This window comes from Pelophylax lessonae, assembly GCF_965119305.1.
Source record: "Pelophylax lessonae genome assembly, chromosome: 5".
In the NCBI taxonomy this organism is placed as follows: Eukaryota; Metazoa; Chordata; class Amphibia; order Anura; family Ranidae; genus Pelophylax; species Pelophylax lessonae.
The window spans coordinates 441959271-441980313 of NC_138772.1; the positions used below are offsets into that span (position 1 = coordinate 441959271).

Below are 21043 nucleotides of genomic sequence, written 5' to 3' on the forward strand. Positions count from 1 at the left end.
AATTGTTGACATTGTTGCAGATTTATTAAAAAAGAAAAACTGAAATATCACATGGTCCTAAGTATTCAGATCCTTTGCTCAGTATTTAGTAGAAGCCCCCTTTTGATCTAATACAGCCAGGAGTCTTTTTGGGAAAGATGCAACAAGTCTTTCACACCTGGATTTGGGGATCCTCTGCCATTCCTCCTTGCAGATCCTCTCCAGTTCTGTCAGGTTGGATGGTAAACGTTGGTGGACAGCCATTTTTAGGTCTCTCCAGAGATGCTCAATTGGGTTTAAGTCAGGGCTCTGGCTGGGCCATTCAAGAACAGTCACGGAGTTGTTGTGAAGCCACTCCTTCGTTATTTTAGCTGTGTGCTTAGGGTCATTGTCTTGTTGGAAGGTAAACCTTCGGCCCAGTCTGAGGTCCAGAGCACTCTGGAGAAGGTTTTTGTCCAGGATATCCCTGTACTTGGCCGCATTCATCTTTCCTTCGATTGCAACCAGTCGTCCTGTCCCTGCAGCTGAAAAACACCCCCACAGCATGATGCTGCCACCACCATGCTTCACTGTTGGGACTGTATTGGACAGGTGATGAGCAGTGCCTGGTTTTCTCCACACATACCGCTTAGAATTAAGGCCAAAAAGTTCTATTTTGGTCTCATCAGACCAGAGAATCTTATTTCTCACCATCTTGGAGTCCTTCAGGTGTTTTTTAGCAAACTCCATGCGGGCTTTCATGTGTCTTACACTGAGGAGAGGCTTCCGTCGGGCCACTCTGCCATAAAGCCCCGACTGGTGGAGGGCTGCAGTGATGGTTGACTTTCTACAACTTTCTCCCATCTCCTGACTGCATCTCTGGAGCTCAGCCACAGTGATCTTTGGGTTCTTCTTTACCTCTCTCACCAAGGCTCTTCTCCCCCGACAGCTCAGTTTGGCCGGACGGCCAGCTCTAGGAAGGGTTCTGGTCGTCCCAAACATCTTCCATTTGAGGATTATGGAGGCCACTGTGCTCTTATGAACCTTAAGTGCAGCAGAAATCTTTTTGTAACCTTGGCCAGATCTGTGCCTTGCCACAATTCTGTCTCGGAGCTCTTCAGGCAGTTCCTTTGACCTCATGATTCTCATTTGCTCTGACATGCATTGTGATCTGGAAGGTCTTATATAGACAGGTGTGTGGCTTTCCTAATCAAGTCCAATCAGTATAATCAAACACAGCTGGACTCAAATGAAGGCGTAGAACCATCTCAAGGATGATCAGAAGAAATGGAAAGCACCTGAGTTAAATATGTGAGTGTCACAGCAAAGGGTCTGAATACTTAGGACCATGTGATATTTCAGTTTTTCTTTTTTTATAAATCTGCAACAATGTCAACAATTCTGTGTTTTTCTGTCAGTATGGGGTGCTATGTGTACATTCATGAGGAAGAATGAACTTAAATGATTTTAGCAAATGGCTGCAATATAACAAAGAGTGAAAAATTTAAGGGGGTCAGAATACTTTCCATACCCACTGTATATAGTATTGTTCATGTCAAAAGGGAATACATTTGTACATTTTTTGCATGGTTACCATGAGAACATAGAATGCACTAAGAGTGAATATATTCATTATCTATTCAGGATTTAAGTATGATACCCATAAACTTCATGGATGCATTTGGAATGTTGGTTTACTGCAGTGAGTCATCTCTTAGTCACCCAACTGTGCATCTTGTACAACACAGCCTACTAAGGGCAGTGAATCCTGGATCATCTCTCTGCCCTGCATCTGAACAGTTCACCACACAAGACTTTGAAGAGGTAGCTAGCACAAAATCAACAGTTTATGCATCTATTATTTTTAAACATTATTGCTACTTTTTTTTTCTTTTTTTTTTACTGATGTGAATGTTTGATGTTACAACATAACATATGGGTAACTGTCTCTAAGAAGAGCAGAAAAAAACACCAATAACATTTACTTCTCTTTTGGTGTATAAAAAAAAATCTGATTGAATGACTGCATATCATGCGATTTGATCTCACAAGATCCAACAGCACAATATAAAACACAATTTGACACTTCAAATAAAGTTAAACAAGAAAAAAAAAACAAGGAAGCAGGGCAATGTACTAAAAATGTTGATGCAGGATCTTGGTATGAAACCTGTTGTGGCAAAATGCATTCCACAGCTTTTGCTACAAGAGCAGAAGGAACATCATGCTGCAGTTGCTAATGACTTTCTTCAAACCACTATCAATGAACTAGATTTCCTCAACAAGGTCATAACGGAAATGAAGGCCCAGTCGTCCCAATGGAAGTCGTCTGGTTCTCAATGCCTGAAGGAGTGTGAAAGTGGCAGCTAAATCAAGATCATGTTAACTGTGTTTTTTGATTGGGAAAGTGATTTCTGTAAAGGATTTTGCAGAGTGTTTTGAATAGTGGAAGAGACGCTGGGAGAACTATGTGAGGTCCCATTGTACCTACTTTGAAGGGGACTGAGGTGTCATTGTCCTATATACGTTTCCTCTATCTTGTATCTTCAAAAAATGTCTCTATTTTTCATTTTACGTGGCTTGATACTTTCCGGACAGACCTCATATGTATTTATTTTGTGTTAAATGCATGCTAAGGTTGCATCTCAAAGGGACCTTAGTGCACCCTTTGACAATACCTTCATCTTCCCTTCTCTCTAACATCTCTGTTCAGGCCTAATCCAGAATTAGCATCTACTTCCGGCTTTGAAGCTGACCACTTATGTAAAGTTTTCTTTTGTTCAGCCCAGGGGACGGTTGTACCACAGTCAGGGATCAGGCTCAGAGACTAGGAGAGAGGCTCCTACCAACCTGCTGGATAAGTACACAAGTTTGGTTTAAAAAGGAATTTCCTGCAGCTGGCTACTGTATTCTGACAGCCGTCCCCTGGGGCTGTCAGAATATCCTAACAGAGACTGCAGCTGATGGGTTGCAGTCAATGTTCAGCTGTGCTACAGTCAGAGGTTAGGCTCAGAGCTCATTACCTATAGCAGTAGCGAGGCTCCCACCGGCCTGGCGGATGACACGGGCTCACCGAGAGATCTAAGCACTAACTGGTATTCACCAGAGCCCATTATAGTGGAGATGGGTTTTGCTGCATGTTAGTACCAGGTCACAGTCCTCAGGATCAGCCCACCAAGAGGTGAGGAAGCCAGGGTCCAGTAGCAGATATAAGAGGTAGGAACCAAGCAGAAACATAGTCAGCAACCATGCAAGAGAGCACAATAATCTGGCTAACAGGAAGTACAAGACAAAGTTTGTGGAAGGAGCTCAAGGTTCACCAGAAACAAGGTACAAGACAAGATTATCCAGGGGATCAGACAGGATACTGTCCAGCATTTCAAGTGGCTCAGCAAAAAGTGCTACTGCTGGATGCAGTAGAGGTTGTGGGTTCAGATCCCACTCCCAAGAGACAACATTTTTCTGCCCAGTTCTTTGATTTCTCAATTAAAGTTTGTCAAGTCAGGTGGTGTTAGCAGGGCCACCCACTTGCCTTGTTCTCGTCTTGTTGCCTCTAACAAGTCAGCCTGCTGCTGCTTGCTCTTACCTCATAAGATGCTAGATAGTTACAGTTTTACAACAATCCCAGTGAGTGTATCCCTGAAAAGACTGATCAGTGTATTCTGGTGAGGGGTAGCCCCCTCTGCCAGAATGCAATAGCTCAAGCAGAAGAGATCCCTGCATCACACATTGGTTGTGTTGATGTGCAGATCTGTCAGGTTTTTTTTTTTTTTTCATTTAACCCACTGGTTGAATGATAAAAAACTGATTGTATATACTTTGCTTTAAGGGCCATACACACTATAAGATTTTCTGAAGACTTTTTTTCCTTCAGACTTACCAAAACCATATAATACAAGGTCAAACCTAAACACTTTCAATTTGTATGCAATCTGGCAGGCCCTTGCACTACATAGAAAAGGTAAATCTGAAGGAAATCTGACAACAAAAGTTGGATAGTGTGTATCCAGCTTTACTCTATAATGTTTATCTGGTAAACCTATAAATGAAAATACCCATTCTTGTAGAGCTTGAGGTATTAGTATTGTTTTACAGATTATCAATCTATTGTCCTAGATTGTTGGCAAAATTTAGGGTTGAGGAGACACCGCACTAATTTTACCATTTTCTAGAATGTTGTGTTGGTAGTTCACAAATATAGAATGCTTTTAGTTTATAAACATAGAAATATATTACTACTAACTTAATTACTACTATACATTTGTTAAATAATTTGGTGTTTTTTACTTGTTTAGCTAATTTCTTATGCAAAGAGTTTAACGGTGACCTTTAGCCCCAGGGCTGAAACATTACTCCAGAGTTATTATTTGGCAAGCAGAAGGATAAGGACAGACAGTAGTGGATCTAAAATATCAGCATCAGCATTGAGACATCTGTGAGTACATTCTATAGTATAACATAAGCACCTCATAGTACACTAAACATAAATGTACAGTTTCCCTCAAAGAACAGGTGCAGTAACTCCTCCCTTTCTGAGTCACTCTATCTCTGCCCCCTACCCACCTCTGAGCACCGTCCCGTCCCTTGGTTCCCCCCCCCACCGATCTCACAGTACTGGCCCTTTTACAGAGTACAGAACCAAGTATAATTTTGTGGTGCTAAATCATTTGTATGGGATTTGTTAATGATAACAGGAAAAGCAGTAAAATATATCCTGTGCAGCCAGCAACAATAGACCCCCCCCAACAGTAATAGACACCTCCCACAGTAACAAAATATCACCCCAGCAACTATAGATCCACTCCTACAACAATAGACCCCCCAGTAACATCAACAGATTTCCTAGCAGCTAGCAACAATAAACCCTCCAGTAGCCAGCAACAATAGACCTCTCCCTCAACAATTGACCCCCCCCCCCAGCAACAATAGACCCCCACACAAAAATAGATTCCTGCCATCTTCAATAGACTCTCCAGTATACTCTAGTACCCCTTGCCATTACATACATTCAGTGCTGTAACTGCGTTTCCCTAAATTTCTGCTGAAAAAAAGCTCTGCATATACATGTGGAGTACTTATTGTAAAGAAAGAGGATAACAACAGAAAAATGTAATTTAATCCTTCATCCAATAATATCAAACTTTTTTTTATTTTTAGTTCTTCAATGGCAGAAGCACACACAAAGTTAAGTTTGAGAAGGGAAGTGACAGAAGAAGATGTATTGGTTGCCATTTTATTATTTGAAGGTTCTCTTACTCTGAAACATGGTAAATGTTTTTTTTTTTTCTCTGCAATTAATATGACTATATAAAAGTAAAAAATATGAAATATGTAAATATAAAAGTATGATCTTTACATGAAAAGGGTTAAATATTTGGTAGGTAAATTGGTTGATCATGTATGATTTCCATCATACGCAGGGCCCTGTTACTTTACGTCTTAACTACTTCTGGTCCCGAAGGTTTTACCCCATTAATGACCAGGCCACTTTTTGGGATACGGCATTTACTTTAACTGACAATTGCGTGGTCGTGCGACGCTGTACCCACAAATAGAGCTTTCTTTTGGTGGTATTTTATCACTTCTGTGGTTATAAAAAAGACCAACAATCAAAAAAAAAATAAATAAAACTAAAAAATATTGGTGTCTTTCTGCTATAAAACATAGCCAATAAAAATTTTTAAAAATATTTAAAAAAAATCAAATTTCTTCATCAGTTTAGGCCAATATGTATTCTGCTACACATTCCCAATAAAGCATATAATGATTGGTTTGCGCAAAAGCTATCACGCCTACAAACTAGGAGATAGATTTATGACATTTTTATTTATTTTTTTACTAGTAATGGCGGCGATCAGTGATTTTTAGCGGGACTGCAACATTGCGGCAGACAGATCGGACACCTGACACTTTTGAGAGAACCAGTGACATTACTACTGTAATACTACAAATATACTGTAATACTACAAATATGCAGTTACTGTACTGACATTGGCAGTGAAGGGGTTATCACCAGGGACGATCAAAAGGTTAAGTGTGTCCCTAGGGGATGCTTTCTAACTGTGTGGGGGATGGATTCACTAAATGAACAGCCCCGGCTGGCTATTGCACGAAACGACGTACAGGTACATAGTTTCGTGCAATAGAGCCGGCTTGCCACGGTATATGTACTGCTGGTGGTCGGCAAGTGGTTAAAGTGGAACTTTAGTCAGAAAATTAAATCTTGATAGATCTCTCCAGCCTGTCCCCTTTTGCAGGTATAGCTATGAAAAACATTAAAAATAAGTGCCTATACTATATAAAATCCAGTAATACACTGTCTTGCCCTACTCTGCACATGTTCAGTTGCTCTTCATTTTTCGGCACTGATGAATTTGTAGAGACTGATCTGCTAACATCCTTAAAGCAGAATTAAACCCTCCTATCCTTTACAGCAAATGAAGCTGCTTCTGTTTGATCTGCAATTACCATAATGCTGCACATGTGACACCATCCTTTTGAGGACTTGATTGAGAACGTTAGAAAATGTGATGGTTAGCAATCACGGTGTCCTGTGGAATAATGCCTTTTGTCAGATAATGCATCTGACGAACTGCGCATGCCCAGTAAGTAACGTCACTCCAGCTGATATCCCGATCAGCTGGCATGACGATGACACTGCGCATGCGCAGTTTGTCGGAGGCATTATCCGACATGAGGCACACCGCGGAGACCGCAGAGGGTGTAGAATTAAAATGTCAGATTTGGCCTCGCTCCCTGCGCTCTCTGCAAATGTGCGTGACGAAAACTATTGTTATTGGCCAGATTATTCTTATTGGGAAATTGCAGGAATATTGTTGTGAGTACAGTACATGTAAACATAGCTCTGAGGGGGACAAACAGAAGTATATCTGGACACCTGATGTAAAGGAGAACTCTGATGGGCACACCTGATGTAAAGGAGCACTCTGATGAGACCATAGAGAGCCAACGTTGAAAGAAAATCGCCAAGGCCGAGACCTGTCCCTTGATGGTACTCAACGTTGCTCGACCCCTCTCTGTAGGAAAGCCAAGATTCGAGTCACCGAAAAGGAGAGAAGGTGAACCCCAAGAGACTCACACCACGCAATGTACGCCTTCCAAGTAAGATGGTAAATCTTCCTGGAAGTAGATTTTCAAGCTTTTTAAAGCGTAGGAATCACTGATTCAGACAACCCTTTATCCTTCAGCACCTGGCTTTCAACAGCCAGGTCGTCAACGCCAGCAATTGTAAAGCAGGATGGGAGATCGGAACTTGAGACAGCAGATCTTCCCTGAGAGGGAGTCTCCAAGGAACATCGGCGACCAGCCATACCAGATTGGCGTGCCAAGATCAGCGAGGTCAGTCTGGAGCCACTAGAATGACAGGAATCCCTTCTGCCTTGATCCTGCGCAGGAGTCACGGCAAAAGCTTGAGAGGAGTAAAGGCGTATATCAGTTGATAAGGACTACAGGGAGCCACTAAGGCATCTGTGGCGTTGGCTAGAGTGTCCCGAGACCGTGCTACAACCTCTGAACTTTCCTGTTGAGGCGAGAAGCCAACAGGTCCACCTGGGGAGTTCCCCACCAGAGACACAACTGACTAAACACCTCCGGATGAAGTCACCATTCTCCTTGGTCCTTGGTCCAACACCTGTCGACTTAGATAGTCCGCCTGCCATTTTTCCACCCCTGGAATGTGTACAGCAGAGAGGGCTAGAACGAACCATTCTGCCCAACTTAGAAAGCCGGCTACTTCACGAGCCGCCAGAACACTTCTCGTGCCCCCTTGGTGATTGACAAAGGCCACGGCCATGGCATTGTCTGATTGGATCCGTACCAGAAATCCCTGAAGATGAACTGTCCAATGATCCAGGCAAAGCCTGATTGCTCGGAGCTCCAGTACATTGATTAGTAGCCTGGACTCCTCCAGGGTCTAGACTCCTTGAGCACAATCTGTGCTGAGGACACCTCCCCACCCGGATAGGCTGGCATCCGTGGTGACAACCGTCCAGTACAGGGGAAGAAAAGATTTTCCTTAAGAAGTGCCGGAGAGCAGGGACCCCCTTGTTCTCTGGCTCAACATGATTAGATTGTCCACAGACTGAGGATCCTTGTTCCACTTCACCAGAATCTCCTGTTGCAGAGATCTTGTGTGGAACTGTGCACCGGAACCGCCTCAAAACGGTAGACACCATTGGGGCCAGCACCCGTATGCAAGTCCAAAGAGATGACCGTCTGCTGGACAGCAGAAGCTGAATCGTCTCCTGCAACTTCTAAAGTTTTTCCAGAGGGTCGCCACATTTTTTGGACCTGCCCCCACCTTTCAACCTTCTGGTCCGGGATGCTCCATATGATTGGCCGGGTCTCCTCCATCTCGCTGGATCCTTCCCTGAGAATCTGTCTTTTGGGTTTGTTAGATGACCTAGTGCCCCGGGTGGTGGACCGGACGTTGCTCGGTCTTTTACTTTTTTATGCCAGGAAATCTATTGTACTCCACTGGCGACGACGCTCCCCACCCACAGTACAACAATGGCAGATCCTGGTGAATTCGGTTCTCCCCCTCTATAAAGACACATATGCTCACAGAGGCTGCCCCAAAAAGTTTGACAGAGTGTGGTCCAGATGGATTGCAGATTCCTCCACAGCCATGAGTGATTGAGACGGGTCTCGCCTTTCGCCCTAGGGTGCCTGGCGACTCCTGTCTCTGTGCATGGTTGAGCTCCGGGGAGTTGCGGGAAAATTCCACGCTTGCTAATTGGCCTTGAAGGCGGGTCTCGTGGGGCCCTCTACACTAGTTTTATGTGATGACTGTTGAGTTTACATGGCTTATACTCATGGTTCTTATGTAGCTGTTACAACTGTACTTTGTATTGGACCCCTGCGTGGGTACCATGCCTTACATGTCTGTATGAATGTTCGGCTCGTTTCTGGTCTGAGCCTTTGCACCGCTGTTTGTTGAAGTTGTTTTTCTACGTGTTTATATTTCAATAAAAAGATTTAAAAAAAAAAAAAAAAAGTTTTTCCAGAGGGAGAAACACTCTGGCCGAGGCCGAGTCCAGAGTCAGTCCCAAATATTCCAGGCTCATGGACAGGACTTCTGAAGATTCAGAATCCAACTGAACACCCTCAGCGTTTACAGAATGATCTCCAAGTTGGCCAACAGAGCAGTCAAAGACTCTTCTCGCAAAAGCAGATCGTCCAGGTACCCCAGTAGCGCAATCCCCCGCTGACGCAGTAATGCTAGAACTGGGGCCTGCACTTTTGTGAAGATCCGAGGAGAGGAGGCGAGACCAAAGGGTAACTCCACAAATTGATAATGCTCCACTGCAAATCAGAGGAAGCGCTGATGGGCGATACCAATGGGGATGTGAAGGTAAGCGTCCTTGATGTCGATGGATGCGAGAAAGTCCCCCTGATGTAGGGATGCTACCACTGTGCAAATGAACTCCATTCAAAACTTCTGTACCCGCACAAAGCAGTTCAGCACCTTGCCCTCCTATCTGGGAACCGTAAACAGGTTTGAATAGAAACCGGGACAATCACTGTTTGAGACAACAAGTCTTGCACTGCCCTGTAGGGATCCTGTAAGCAATCTGGGGATAAGTGTAGGTTGGAAGGAAAGAACCCTGCTGGCAGGTATGATCAAAACTCAATCTTGTAGCCGGATTGAACGACATTGTGGACCCAGTTGTCCTGATTTAGGAAGGTCCATGGGTCCAGAAAGCAGCGCAGACATCCACCCACCCCCTGATAGGGGTGAGGGCGCCCCTTCATGCGAAGGAGTTTTTGTCCGCAGGCTTGGCAGACCCCGCTCTTGGTTTGCCCAACCAAGACTTCTTGGAACCCCCCCATTGGAGGCCCTGGAGAGTTTAGATCCCTTGTCATGAGATCTGGAGGAACGAAAAGGCTGCTTGTGAGCAGAAAAAGAGGGTCCCCATCTGCGACGGGACTCCTTACCCTTGGAAGCCTGAGAAAGAAGAGTGCTCTTTCCCCCTGTGAGACCTCTGATGATGTCATCCAAGGAAGCTTCAAGCAGGCGATCTCCCACGAATGGAAGATCGGACAAGGCCTTCTGAGAAGCCTGATCCGCAGACCACCACTTCAAACAGGTAATGCGCCGCAGGACCACCGCAGAGACAGTCGAGAAAGCAAGGGAGCGGCATCCAAAGAGGAATCACAGGCGAACTGTAGCCCTTGGACCAATTGATCTGCCAGCTCCACAAACAAACTCAGGAGGAGAGCTGTTTCTCCTGCAGGTCCCGGTGTAAAACTTTTGCTCATTCAGTCATGACTTGTGACACCAGGGTGATGGTAAGTGCAGACCCAGCCACAGTAAACATATGATGGGTCAAGACCTCCGACTTCCTATCAGCTGGATCAGAGAAGATCAGGGACTCTTCTACCAGTATTACCGTGGTTTTATTCAACCTGGAAACCCGGAGAGTCCACTACAGGAGGTATCGTCCAGAGGAGACACGATTGGGAAGGAGGGGAACCTGGGGGTCCGACCATCCCAGGGAGGGGCCCACGTCCACCCCAAAACCTGCCAGGGGTAGAGGGGGGACAGCTACTTACCACACCAGGAAGAAGACTGCAGATAAATAGGTACAATTAATATAGGATGATTTGCTTCATCTATGTGTATCAGCTGAGGTCAATCACTTGACTGGATATTGGTAAGGGTTTACAACCACTTTAAAGCCTAGAGCCAGCCAAAACATTTTATTTATTCTGTATAGAGTAGGAAAAGGTTAAGTAGAAGTAAAGACAAAATATTTTTTTCATTTTGGATGAAGTAGGAAAGGGTTATACCATTATATATTGTGCTGTGAGGGAAGGAGCAGAGAGCTGGGAAAGCTGTCTACTAATGCTGGACAGGAACTACTTAACAACAAGAGTGGGCTGAGAGTCTATCGATGCTGGTCGGTACCAGAGTGGTTGGGAGAGTCCAATTCTATTTGCTGGCTATATACCTGTGACCCCTGTAGGGCTACCTCCATTTGGTGAGTGCGGTCCAATTGGGGGGGAGCATGATTGTACCTGTTTGTGATTTCTACACAAATTACGAAATTATTTCTGCATTTATTAGGTACTTTTTTTTCTAATTAGGTTATATTTATTGTACCCATTTGCACCATTGCACTTTATTTTTTGTATGTTCACACTTGAGCACACACGACACTTTATTTACAGGTTATGTCACCACATCCTATTTATTGCACATATGACATTTTTCTTTTTGCACACATGACACTTTATTTCTAGGGAGCGCCACCATACCTTTCCTTTTTTCCATTAAGTAGAAGTAAAGACCAAACATTTTTTTCATTTTGGATAAAGTAGGAAACTGTTATACCGTCTGATAGTTTTTTTTTTTGTTTGCTATCTGAACAGCCAAGGCCCAAGCCAGACTGCATTCCAGGACATGCCATTGAGGAAATTTCTGAGGTGTGCACCTGGCAAAAAAAAACAAAAAAAAAAACAAATACAGTGCATTGCGAAAGTATTCGGCCCCCTTGAACTTTTTGACCTTTTGCCACATTTCAGGCTTCAAACAAAGATATAAAACTGTAATTTTTTTTGAAGAATCAACAACAAGTGGGACACAATCATGAAGTGAAATGAAATTTATTGGATATTTCAAACTTTTTTAACAAATAAAAAACTGAAAAATTGGGCGTGCAAAATTATTCAGCCCCTTTACATTCAGTGCAGCAAACTCTCTCCAGAAGTTCAGTGAGGATCTCTGAATGATCCAATGTTGACCTAAATGACTAATGATGATAAATAGAATCCACCTGTGTGTAATCAAGTCTCCGTATAAATGCACCTGCACTGTGATAGTCTCAGAGGTCCGTTTAAAGCGCAGAGAGCATCATGAAGAACAAGGAACACACCAGGCAGGTCCGAGATACTGTTGTGGAGAAGTTTAAAGCCGGATTTGGATACAAAAAGATTTCCCAAGCTTTAAACATCCCAAGGAGCACTAAGCAAGTGATAATATTGAAATGGAAGGAGTATTAGACCACTGCAAATCTACTAAGACCTGGCCTTCCCTCTAAACTTTCAGCTCATACAAGGAGAAGACTGATCAGAGATGCAGCCAAGAGGCCCATGATCACTCTGGATGAACTGCACAGATCTACAGCTGAGGTGGGAGACTCTGTCCATAGGACAACAATCAGTCGTATACTGCACAAAACTGGCCTTTATGGAAGAGTGGCAAGAAGAAAGCCATTTCTTAAAGATATCCATAAAAAGTGTCGTTTAAAGTTTGCCACAAGCCACCTGGGAGACACACCAAACACGTGGAAAAGGGTGCTCTGGTCAGATGAAACCAAAATCGAACTTTTTGGCAACAATGCAAAACGTTATTTGTCGTAAAAGCAACACAGCTCATCACCCTGAACACACCATCCCCACTGTCAAACATGGTGGTGGCAGCATCATGGTTTGGGCCTGCTTTTCTTCAGCAGGGACAGGTAAGATGGTTAAAATTGATGGGAAGATGGTTAAAATTGATGGGAAAATGGATGGAGCCAAATACAGGACCATTGTGGAAGAAAACCTGATGGAGTCTGCAAAAGACCTGAGACTGGGACGGAGATTTGTCTTCCAACAAGACAATGATCCAAACATAAAGCAAAATCTACAATGGAATGGTTCACAAATAAACATATCCTGGTGTTAGAATGGCCAAGTCAAAGTCCAGACCTGAATCCAATCGAGAATCTGTGGAAAGAACTGAAAACTGCTGTTCACAAACGCTCTCCATCCAACCTCACTGAGCTTGAGCTGTTTTGCAAGGAGCAATGGGCAAAAATTTCAGTCTCTCGATGTGCAAAACTGATAGAGACATACCCCAAGCGACTTACAGCTGTAATCGCAGCAAAAGGTGGCGCTACAAAGTATTAACTTAAGGGGGCTGAATCATTTTGCATGCCCAATTTTTCAGTTTTTTATTTGTTAAAAAAGTTTGAAATATTTAATAAATTTCGTTCCACTTCATGATTGTGTCCCACTTCTTGATTCTTCAAAAAAAAAATTACAGTTTTATATCTTTATGTTTGAAGCCTGAAATGTGGCAAAAGGTCGAAAAGTTCAAGAGGGCCGAATACTTTTGCAATGCACTGTAAGCATTTCCCATACAATAATACACCCTCGTGGAGGTTTACTTGCTAAGCCTGGGAAGGGTAGGAATGGCAAAAATCAGAAATGCCTCTGTTGCTTAGAGCCTCAACCAAGCCATCAAAGCTAGCAACTGTATGGCAGCATCAAATACTGGGCCCCACGACAGCAGGTCTGGCCGAAATGAAAGAGTCCGGGGCTTGTCCACCAACAGACTGCTATTGTCTGAGTACTATGTTATTCACAGCCAAGCTAGCATTATAAGAATCACTAAAATGCCCTCCACCTTTTACCCTGGGCAACTGTTGAAGCAGGAGAAACACACAGATCTGAGAGAATAAATTGCAAGGGGTCACCAGGATACCCCCTACAAAATGCCCAAGGATCCCTTGTCTAGGACACAAATGGTTTATCTTGTTGTTGAACCTGAATGCCAGAAGGTCCACATCCTGTGTCTCCCCCCTTTGGTAAGGAGCTTCGAACAGCTGCAGTTGAAGGGCCCACATTTCCATGCTTGGATTGTCCAACATGGAGACAAACAGAACATGCAGTTCTGCCTCCTCTTAATTGGCATGGCTTCTGGTACCCTCTTTGGTGACTAACATTTACCACCCCCATGGTACTGCCCAATTGCACCCAAACTGAGTAACCCTGATGGCAGGCAATCAGACCAATGTTAGAGAGCTAGCCAAATCACGCAAAGTTCCTGCATGTTGATCAGCAATTGCTTTCCTTCAATGACCAGACTCTAAATCAGGGATGGGGAACCCCAGATGTTTTGGAACTGCATTTTCCATGATGCTCTACTACATTGCAGGGTGCATAAGCATCATGGGAAATGTAGTTCCAAAACATCTAACATCTAGGGTGCCAAGGTTCTCCATCACTGCTCTAAACCAATCAGTTCTTCAGAACACCTCCCCAGCCTGATAAGCTGGCATACATTGTCAAAACCACCCAAGTTACCAGAAAGAATCATCACCCCAGCATTTGCTATCCACCATTTTCAAGCCCACTTGGTCTTTGGATGCAAATGCATGGGCAAATCCAAGGACTGCAGTAGTTTGTACCATCCTAACTGAATACGGAGTTGTAATTCCTGGAGTGGAACTGGGCATACAGAACCACACCAAAGGCAGCAACCATCTTTCCTTCCACCCTTATGCAGAAGTGAATCGAGGGGTTCTCAAGAGACCTCAGGGAGTCAACCTGAGAATGTAGGGACAGGTACTTCTCCTGTGAAAATAACACCTTCAATCTGCCTTGTCCAGGACTAGGCCCAACTATTCCTAAATGTTGCTTTGAAACCAAGACCAATATTTGAAGATTAGGTACCCAACCAAACCACTACAGGAGGAACAACAACAGACATTTGACATCAACATTTTGGCAGATTGTCAGGATACCTTGGGCTCTCGAGCCCCCAGAACCAGAGCCAACATCTTGATAAAACACTCCAGAAACAGTAAAAAGGCCAAACAGCAATACCACATAATCTAGTGACAGTACACCACAGCACACTGGGCTCTATTCACAAAGCAGTATCGTACGTCAACCGAGTATGCAGTAAAATGCCACACAGCATTTTTCAAAAAGTTTACATGTTTACTGGTTGTTAAGGACACCGGTGGCCGCCTGCTCCTTAACCACCAGTACACATTCCATAAATACTGCATGCCTCGATCACTACTTAAAGTAGTTGTAAAGTCTTCATGCAGGAATCTTTGAATGAAGAAACTCCCAAGTCCTGTCTTATAGTTCTCAATGGACTATGAGGGTGCTTCCAGCTTTCTAACAGAAAGACCGTGCAGAGATACAGGCAAGAAGGCTGGAGCCTGACATTGCACCTACGAGCCACTGATCGCCAGTGCAATGCTTTGCAGGCTCCTAGAAGGAAAAAAAAAATATATGCACATTTTATTTTTTGTAAACTTATGTGCATTTATTATTTTTTCCTGAAAAGGTGAACTTAACCTTTAACTGGAAATAGGTCAGCCCAGATTGCTGCACTTTGTTTTAGGATATACCATTTGACAAAAAAAAGTTACCTTTTCCGCATAAGATTTTAACCTATTGCAACTCCCAAAGGCTTGGATTTTCCCAATCGTGTTTCATATCATGCTCTCTATTGCAGACTAATCTAAAATCATATATTTAGGATTTCTTGTTTTCATGTGAAAAAAAAATGGATGTTTATCAAGTTTATTTTTGTTTCAAGCAAAGCTTTGTAACTGACATTAAACCTGTGTTTTCATGCAGGCAGCTCTGTGTTCTCTGTATCCCGTAATCCTCTGTTTCCAGTTGAGCTGGTGGATGAGAGTAGTTTGTGTCAGCGAGATAAATACCTGAGAGAATACCAGCACCAGCTCTTTCAGTTTATCATGGCATATGGACCAGCAGCAGCAGTTTCTATCTCTGAAGAATGACACTTGCCCATTAGATGCAAGAAATATTTGCATGTTTTAATCAATCATTTTACTACTGAACTTTTCAACAATAAAACAGTTCTCAAAATAGCAACTAAAATTTATTGGATAACATACCACTAAATAGAACACGATCTAGAAGTCTTCCTAGTGATTTTTAATGCAACTCTTTCCCTCAAGTGCACACATAGCAATTTGTACATGTCTCCTCTACTTTTCTCTTCAAAAGAAGTCTTTCTGGTCTGAGATGCCAACTCAAATGGCAAACATGTAAATCCTGGTACTTGTGTATTTTTTGGTGTTCACAAACATCTGGCACAGATCTGATCCTGCTGCAGCCACATACCGTCTGACTTTCTAGGAAAAAAGTTAGAGGTCTGATGACTGGGTAGAAGGAATGATTTTGCCTGCTCTCAGCTGAATAAGGGCATTTTCATCTAGGCAGCTAAAATAAGGTTCAGGTGGCAACAGAGAGGTTGGGTTAAAATACAATGGATACAGTCAGAAGAGACAGGCCCAGAAAGGTATAACATAGTATAAGGTAGGTACCAGGCAAATATATTCAGTAAGCGAGAATGCATGTTGTAGACATCAAGGATCATTCTGGTGAGATAGAACTTAAATACTCTAACCACTTAGTGTTTCTCTTCAGTGCTGGAAAAAATGTTAAATCTGTATAGGCTGCTGGAGGTTCTGTGTTTATGGATCAAAGAGCAGTGTGGGATATTGGGACCAGGAGCAGTTTTTGATAGATTCTCATTAGACAGCTTGGCAAGTACATATACCTGCTAGAAAAATGCTTACAGGAATAATGGCTGTGGCTGCTGCACCCAGGGTACTTGATGCTGCTGGTGGTGCAAGGGTTGTGAAGATGTGTGGGGACTTGTGCCAGATTGTTTCATGTTGTGGGCCACGGTGCGGGGGGAAAGGACATGTCGCATTGGTGACAAAAAAGGGGGACGGCCTGGGGAGGAGTGAACTGAGAAAGGTGTGGAGGGAGTGTAGTCAGGTGGAAGGGGTATTGTGGAACCAGTGCGCAATGAGGTTGTGCAGGAGGATTGCTCATTGAGGGGTGTGGGATTCCGAAGGGAGTGTGAAGTGCTGGGAGTGGCTACAGGAGGAATTTTCCCCTCCCCAGCTACTTGCCAAGTGGCCAACACTGGCATCACCCTCCCACTACCACAACCTGCAGTGGCAGGTGATTGTGATGTTTGGGAGGGCTCTGCCAATGGGGCATCTTCAGCTCCAACCAGGCGTTGGCGTGTGGCCAGCACCTGAGTGCCAACACTTTGCCGATCCCGTTGATGCTGGTCTGCTAAACTTACCAAGCAGTCACGCATATCTTGTTGAACCCGTACCATCATTGCTACAGATTCCTGTATGAGCCCTAGCAGCCGTACTACCTCATGAGATTGCTGAGTAGGCCTCCTTAACTCATTTTGGAGCTGATACTCGACAAGCAGCGTGTGGGCCACATCCAGCAGAGATGGACGAGGTGGGGTAGGTGACAATCCCGCTGCATCCAAGGCTGCCTGAAATCAGAAGAAATAGACCAAATCTTTATAAAACATCATTACTAAATAGTTCAGATTAGTTTGACAACTTAATACCCCAAGCAGAACGTAGAAAAGTTGGATGTGCTTCTAATAAGTACTTGTTCATTGTAATATTATCCAAGCTAGCAACACTTCTGATAATGGGTACATATTATGTTGGTAGGACTAATATGACAAAGGCAAAACCGTTTCAACATGAATCTGTTCCCAATTAACCCTGGTGTGGTAGGTTGTTTCTGCTTTTGGTAAATCTGTTACTACACCAATGACTTTCAACATCTACGTATGTTGTCTAAAATCTCGCCATCAATCGGCTACAGGACAACCCAACAAAACGACACACATGAATTTGGACCTGGAAAATCAAAGACTGGCCAGACTTTAAAGGTCCTGGATGTTTTTGGCACATTTGTGGCACCCCAAATTATAACATAATTCCCTGACGTTCAAGATCTAACTCTTGTTGTGCTGGTGCATCGTCAGAATGTCATAGCACAAATTTAACACACACAATGTAAGCCACATCTAGCCCAAAAACATTACTACCATTGAAATGTTACATGTGCACCTTGTTCCCTTATATCACATACCCCAGCATTGGATGCAGAATCGTCGCCAGCTCCTGATCCAACTCCAGCTGCTACTTCAAGAGGGGCCTGATGTTCTTTGAAAAAAAAAAGTACAAAACAGGTTTAGTACATAACCTTAGGCAGTAATGATTATGGACAGATTTCCCTCCTAGCTTCAGGAATTAAGCATTGAGGCTAAACATTCAAAAGTGCTTTCCTGGGCTCATAGGACACTTGCTAAAACCCTCCCAAAGGTTAAGAAGGCTTGGTCTGAATACTAATGACGGCACCCATTAATGCTGACAACAGTGTTTTGCAGGGTAAACATCTAAAAGGCAACACTCTTTCTAAAGAAAAGACGTGTGTTAACTGGGTTAATAAGATTCCTAAAAAGATACATTTGCTATACATACCAACACCTTCCTCCAGGCCTTGCTGCACTGGGGGTGTTCCCTGCTGCTGATCTTCTGTAAAGAGGACATAGCAATATGAGCTATCTTGGAAAGGATAAAATATACATCTACATTGTTTGGCACAGTACGATATGGGACCTACCAGGAGGAGGGTCAGCACCCGTGAGTCCGTCTGGGTCGCCAAGCTGCATGGGCTGTGGAGGGGCTGAGATCCGTGCTACAGATGAACAAATTGCAGGTTGGGGAAAAGAAAAAAGGACAATTGTAAGGCCAAGTATAAAAGTCTATTCATGTCACACATAGGATACTAGTTCATCTTTTCACAACAACTTGCACAATTGACATCCAAGTTAATATCCTACCTTGGCGCAAAGCATCCGAATCTACGTCCTCTCTGGAAAAGATGGTATCGGGGCCTAGAATCCTCAAAAAAGGTACTTCGTAATTCCAGAGAGAAACTTGTGCACTTGGATCCAGCCGACCTTCTCGGTCATAAAGACCCTCCGCAGCCCATGCAGTTAGCTTATTCCGAACGGACACACGGATGTCGTTGACCCTCTTCCGCACACTGTCAGTGTGGCGACGTTCACCACCCAGTGCATTTACAGCATCCCGGATTTCATCCCACAATCTTCGCCTCTCAGTTACAGAGGTAGCCGGGGCCCTGGTCCCATGTATCGGCTCATATCTGGCCATATAGGCCTGGACCAGGACCCGGTTCTGATTGGGGGTGAAACGGGGAAGCCGGTGTAATGTGAACAAGCTGCCTCTGGTGGAAGGACCCTCTCCAGGACTACTGTGAGAAGAGGCAGCTTGTCCACTTGGTGTGTTATCACCTCCCCTGGCTTCCTCCTCCGGGCTGGAGACGGTGGACTCCCTCCTGGATACAGCTGGAGCCTCCCTCACACCAGAGCCAGACGATCTGCCCACCCTGCCCCCCCTGGCCACCCTGTCCCCCCTGGCCACCCTACTACTTCTCCTAGGCCTTCCAGTGGGTGGGGCCATGAGAGCACGAGGTGGGCAGAAAATCTGGCTGTCCAGCAGCAGCAAATAGCCCCAAACACCTAAATCTGAAATGACAAAAGAGAAAACAGAAAAAAACATGAGTTGCAGATTGCTCTTCATATACAGTATAATTAGTGAACAGTTACAGAACACACTTACCAAAGCTAGCCACTGCTTGTTTTCAAAGCCGCGTTGGTGGTGGTGGTGGCAAAATAGAGCCTAGGAGGCTGCAAAGAAATAAAAAAAAAACATTAGAAAACGCATATGGTCAAACATCACACGAGGCCCTGCAAAATACTTACCTAATGGCACAAAAATACTTTCTTGGTGGTGGTGGTGGTGGTGTTGGTGGCAAAATAAAGCCTAGGAGGCTGCAAAGAAATAAAAAAAAACATTAGAAAACGCATATGGCAAACATCACACGAGGCCCTCCAAACACTTACCTAATGGCACAAAAAGACTTTCTTGGTGGTGGTGGTGGTGGTGGTGGTGGCAAAAGAGCCTAGGAGGCTGCAAAGAAATAAAAAAAAAACATTAGAAAACGCATATGGTCAAACATCACACGAGGCCCTCCAAACACTTACCTAATGGCACAAAAAGACTTTCTTGGTGGTGGTGGTGGTGGTGGCAAAAGAGCCTAGGAGGCTGCAAAGAAATAAAAAAAAAACATTAGAAAACGCATATGGTCAAACATCACATGAGGCCCTCCAAACACTTACCTAATGGCACAAAAATACTTTCTTTAGTGGTGGTGGTGTTGGTGGCAAAATAGAGCCTAGGAGGCTGCAAAGAAATAAAAAAAACATTAGAAAACGCATATGGTCAAACATCTCACGAGGCCCTCCAAACACTTACCTAATGGCACAAAAAGACTTTCTTGGTGGTGGTGGTGGTGGTGGCAAAAGAGCCTAGGAGGCTGCAAAGAAATAAAAAAAAAACATTAGAAAACGCATATGGTCAAACATCACACGAGGCCCTCCAAACACTTACCTAATGGCACAAAAAGACTTTCTTGGTGGTGGTGGTGGTGGTGGCAAAAGAGCCTAGGAGGCTGCAAAGAAATAAAAAAAAAACATTAGAAAACGCATATGGTCAAACATCTCACGAGGCCCTCCAAACACTTACCTAATGGCACAAAAAGACTTTCTTGGTGGTGTTGGTGGCAAAATAGAGCCTAGGAGGCTGCAAAGAAATAAAAAAAATTAGAAAACGCATATGGTCAAACATCACACAAGGCCCTCCAAACACTTACCTAACGGCACAAATGAGGTATATTTGGTGGTGGTAGTGGTGGAAGCTTTTAGAGGCAAAAGGAGGCTGCAAACATTAAACATACATGAGAAATTGCATGACCTACATACGTGCACATAATAAATTACAGTTATCATGAAAGCAAAAATGGGGTCTTTGGAAGCTGGGAAGGTAAGGGGGCAGGTTTAGACGCCAAATCTAGACTGCACACCTTAACCAAACATGAGAAAACACTAGGGATGCACCGAAATGAAATTCTTGGCCGAAGCCGAATAATAATGAAATGCTTGGCCGAAGGCCGAATACCGAACGCGGTGTTTCGCATTTTTTCCATTTATTTTGCCAATTTTTTGTCCTCTCTCTTGTCCTCTCGTGTCTCTCTCTCTTGTCCTCTCACTCTCTCTCTTGTCCTCTCATGTCTCTCTCTCTCTTGTCCTCTCACTCTCTCTCTCTTGTCCTCTCATGTTTCTCTCTCTCTCTTGTCCTCTCATCTCTCTCTCTCTCTCTCTTGTCCTCTGTCTCTCTCTCTCTCTTGTCCTCTCATGTCTCTCTCTCTCTCTCTCATGTCTCTCTCTCTCTTGTCCTCTCTCTCTTGTCCTCTCATGTCTCTCTCTCTCTCTCTTGTCCCCTCTCTCTCTCTCTCTTGTCCTCTCACTCTCTCTCTTGTCCTCTCTCTCTCTCTCTCGTCCTCTCTCTCTCTCGTCCTCTCTCTCTCTTGTCCTCTCACTCTCTCTCTT

General features: G+C 44.0%; 1 protein-coding gene across 1 annotated transcript in view; it reads left to right on the top strand.

Moving 5' to 3' along the window:
- Positions 1 to 15512, top strand: part of MCMDC2 (minichromosome maintenance domain containing 2) — a gene marked incomplete at both ends in the record, with an annotated part of 71375 nt that extends 55863 nt beyond the window's left edge. The window contains 4 exons of the mRNA XM_082259409.1: positions 1603 to 1782; positions 4254 to 4393; positions 5116 to 5225; positions 15346 to 15512. Of these exons, the coding sequence (XP_082115535.1) occupies positions 1603 to 1782; positions 4254 to 4393; positions 5116 to 5225; positions 15346 to 15512 (597 nt within the window). The remainder of the gene's footprint in view (positions 1 to 1602; positions 1783 to 4253; positions 4394 to 5115; positions 5226 to 15345) is intronic.
- Positions 15513 to 21043: the final 5531 nt, after the last annotated feature.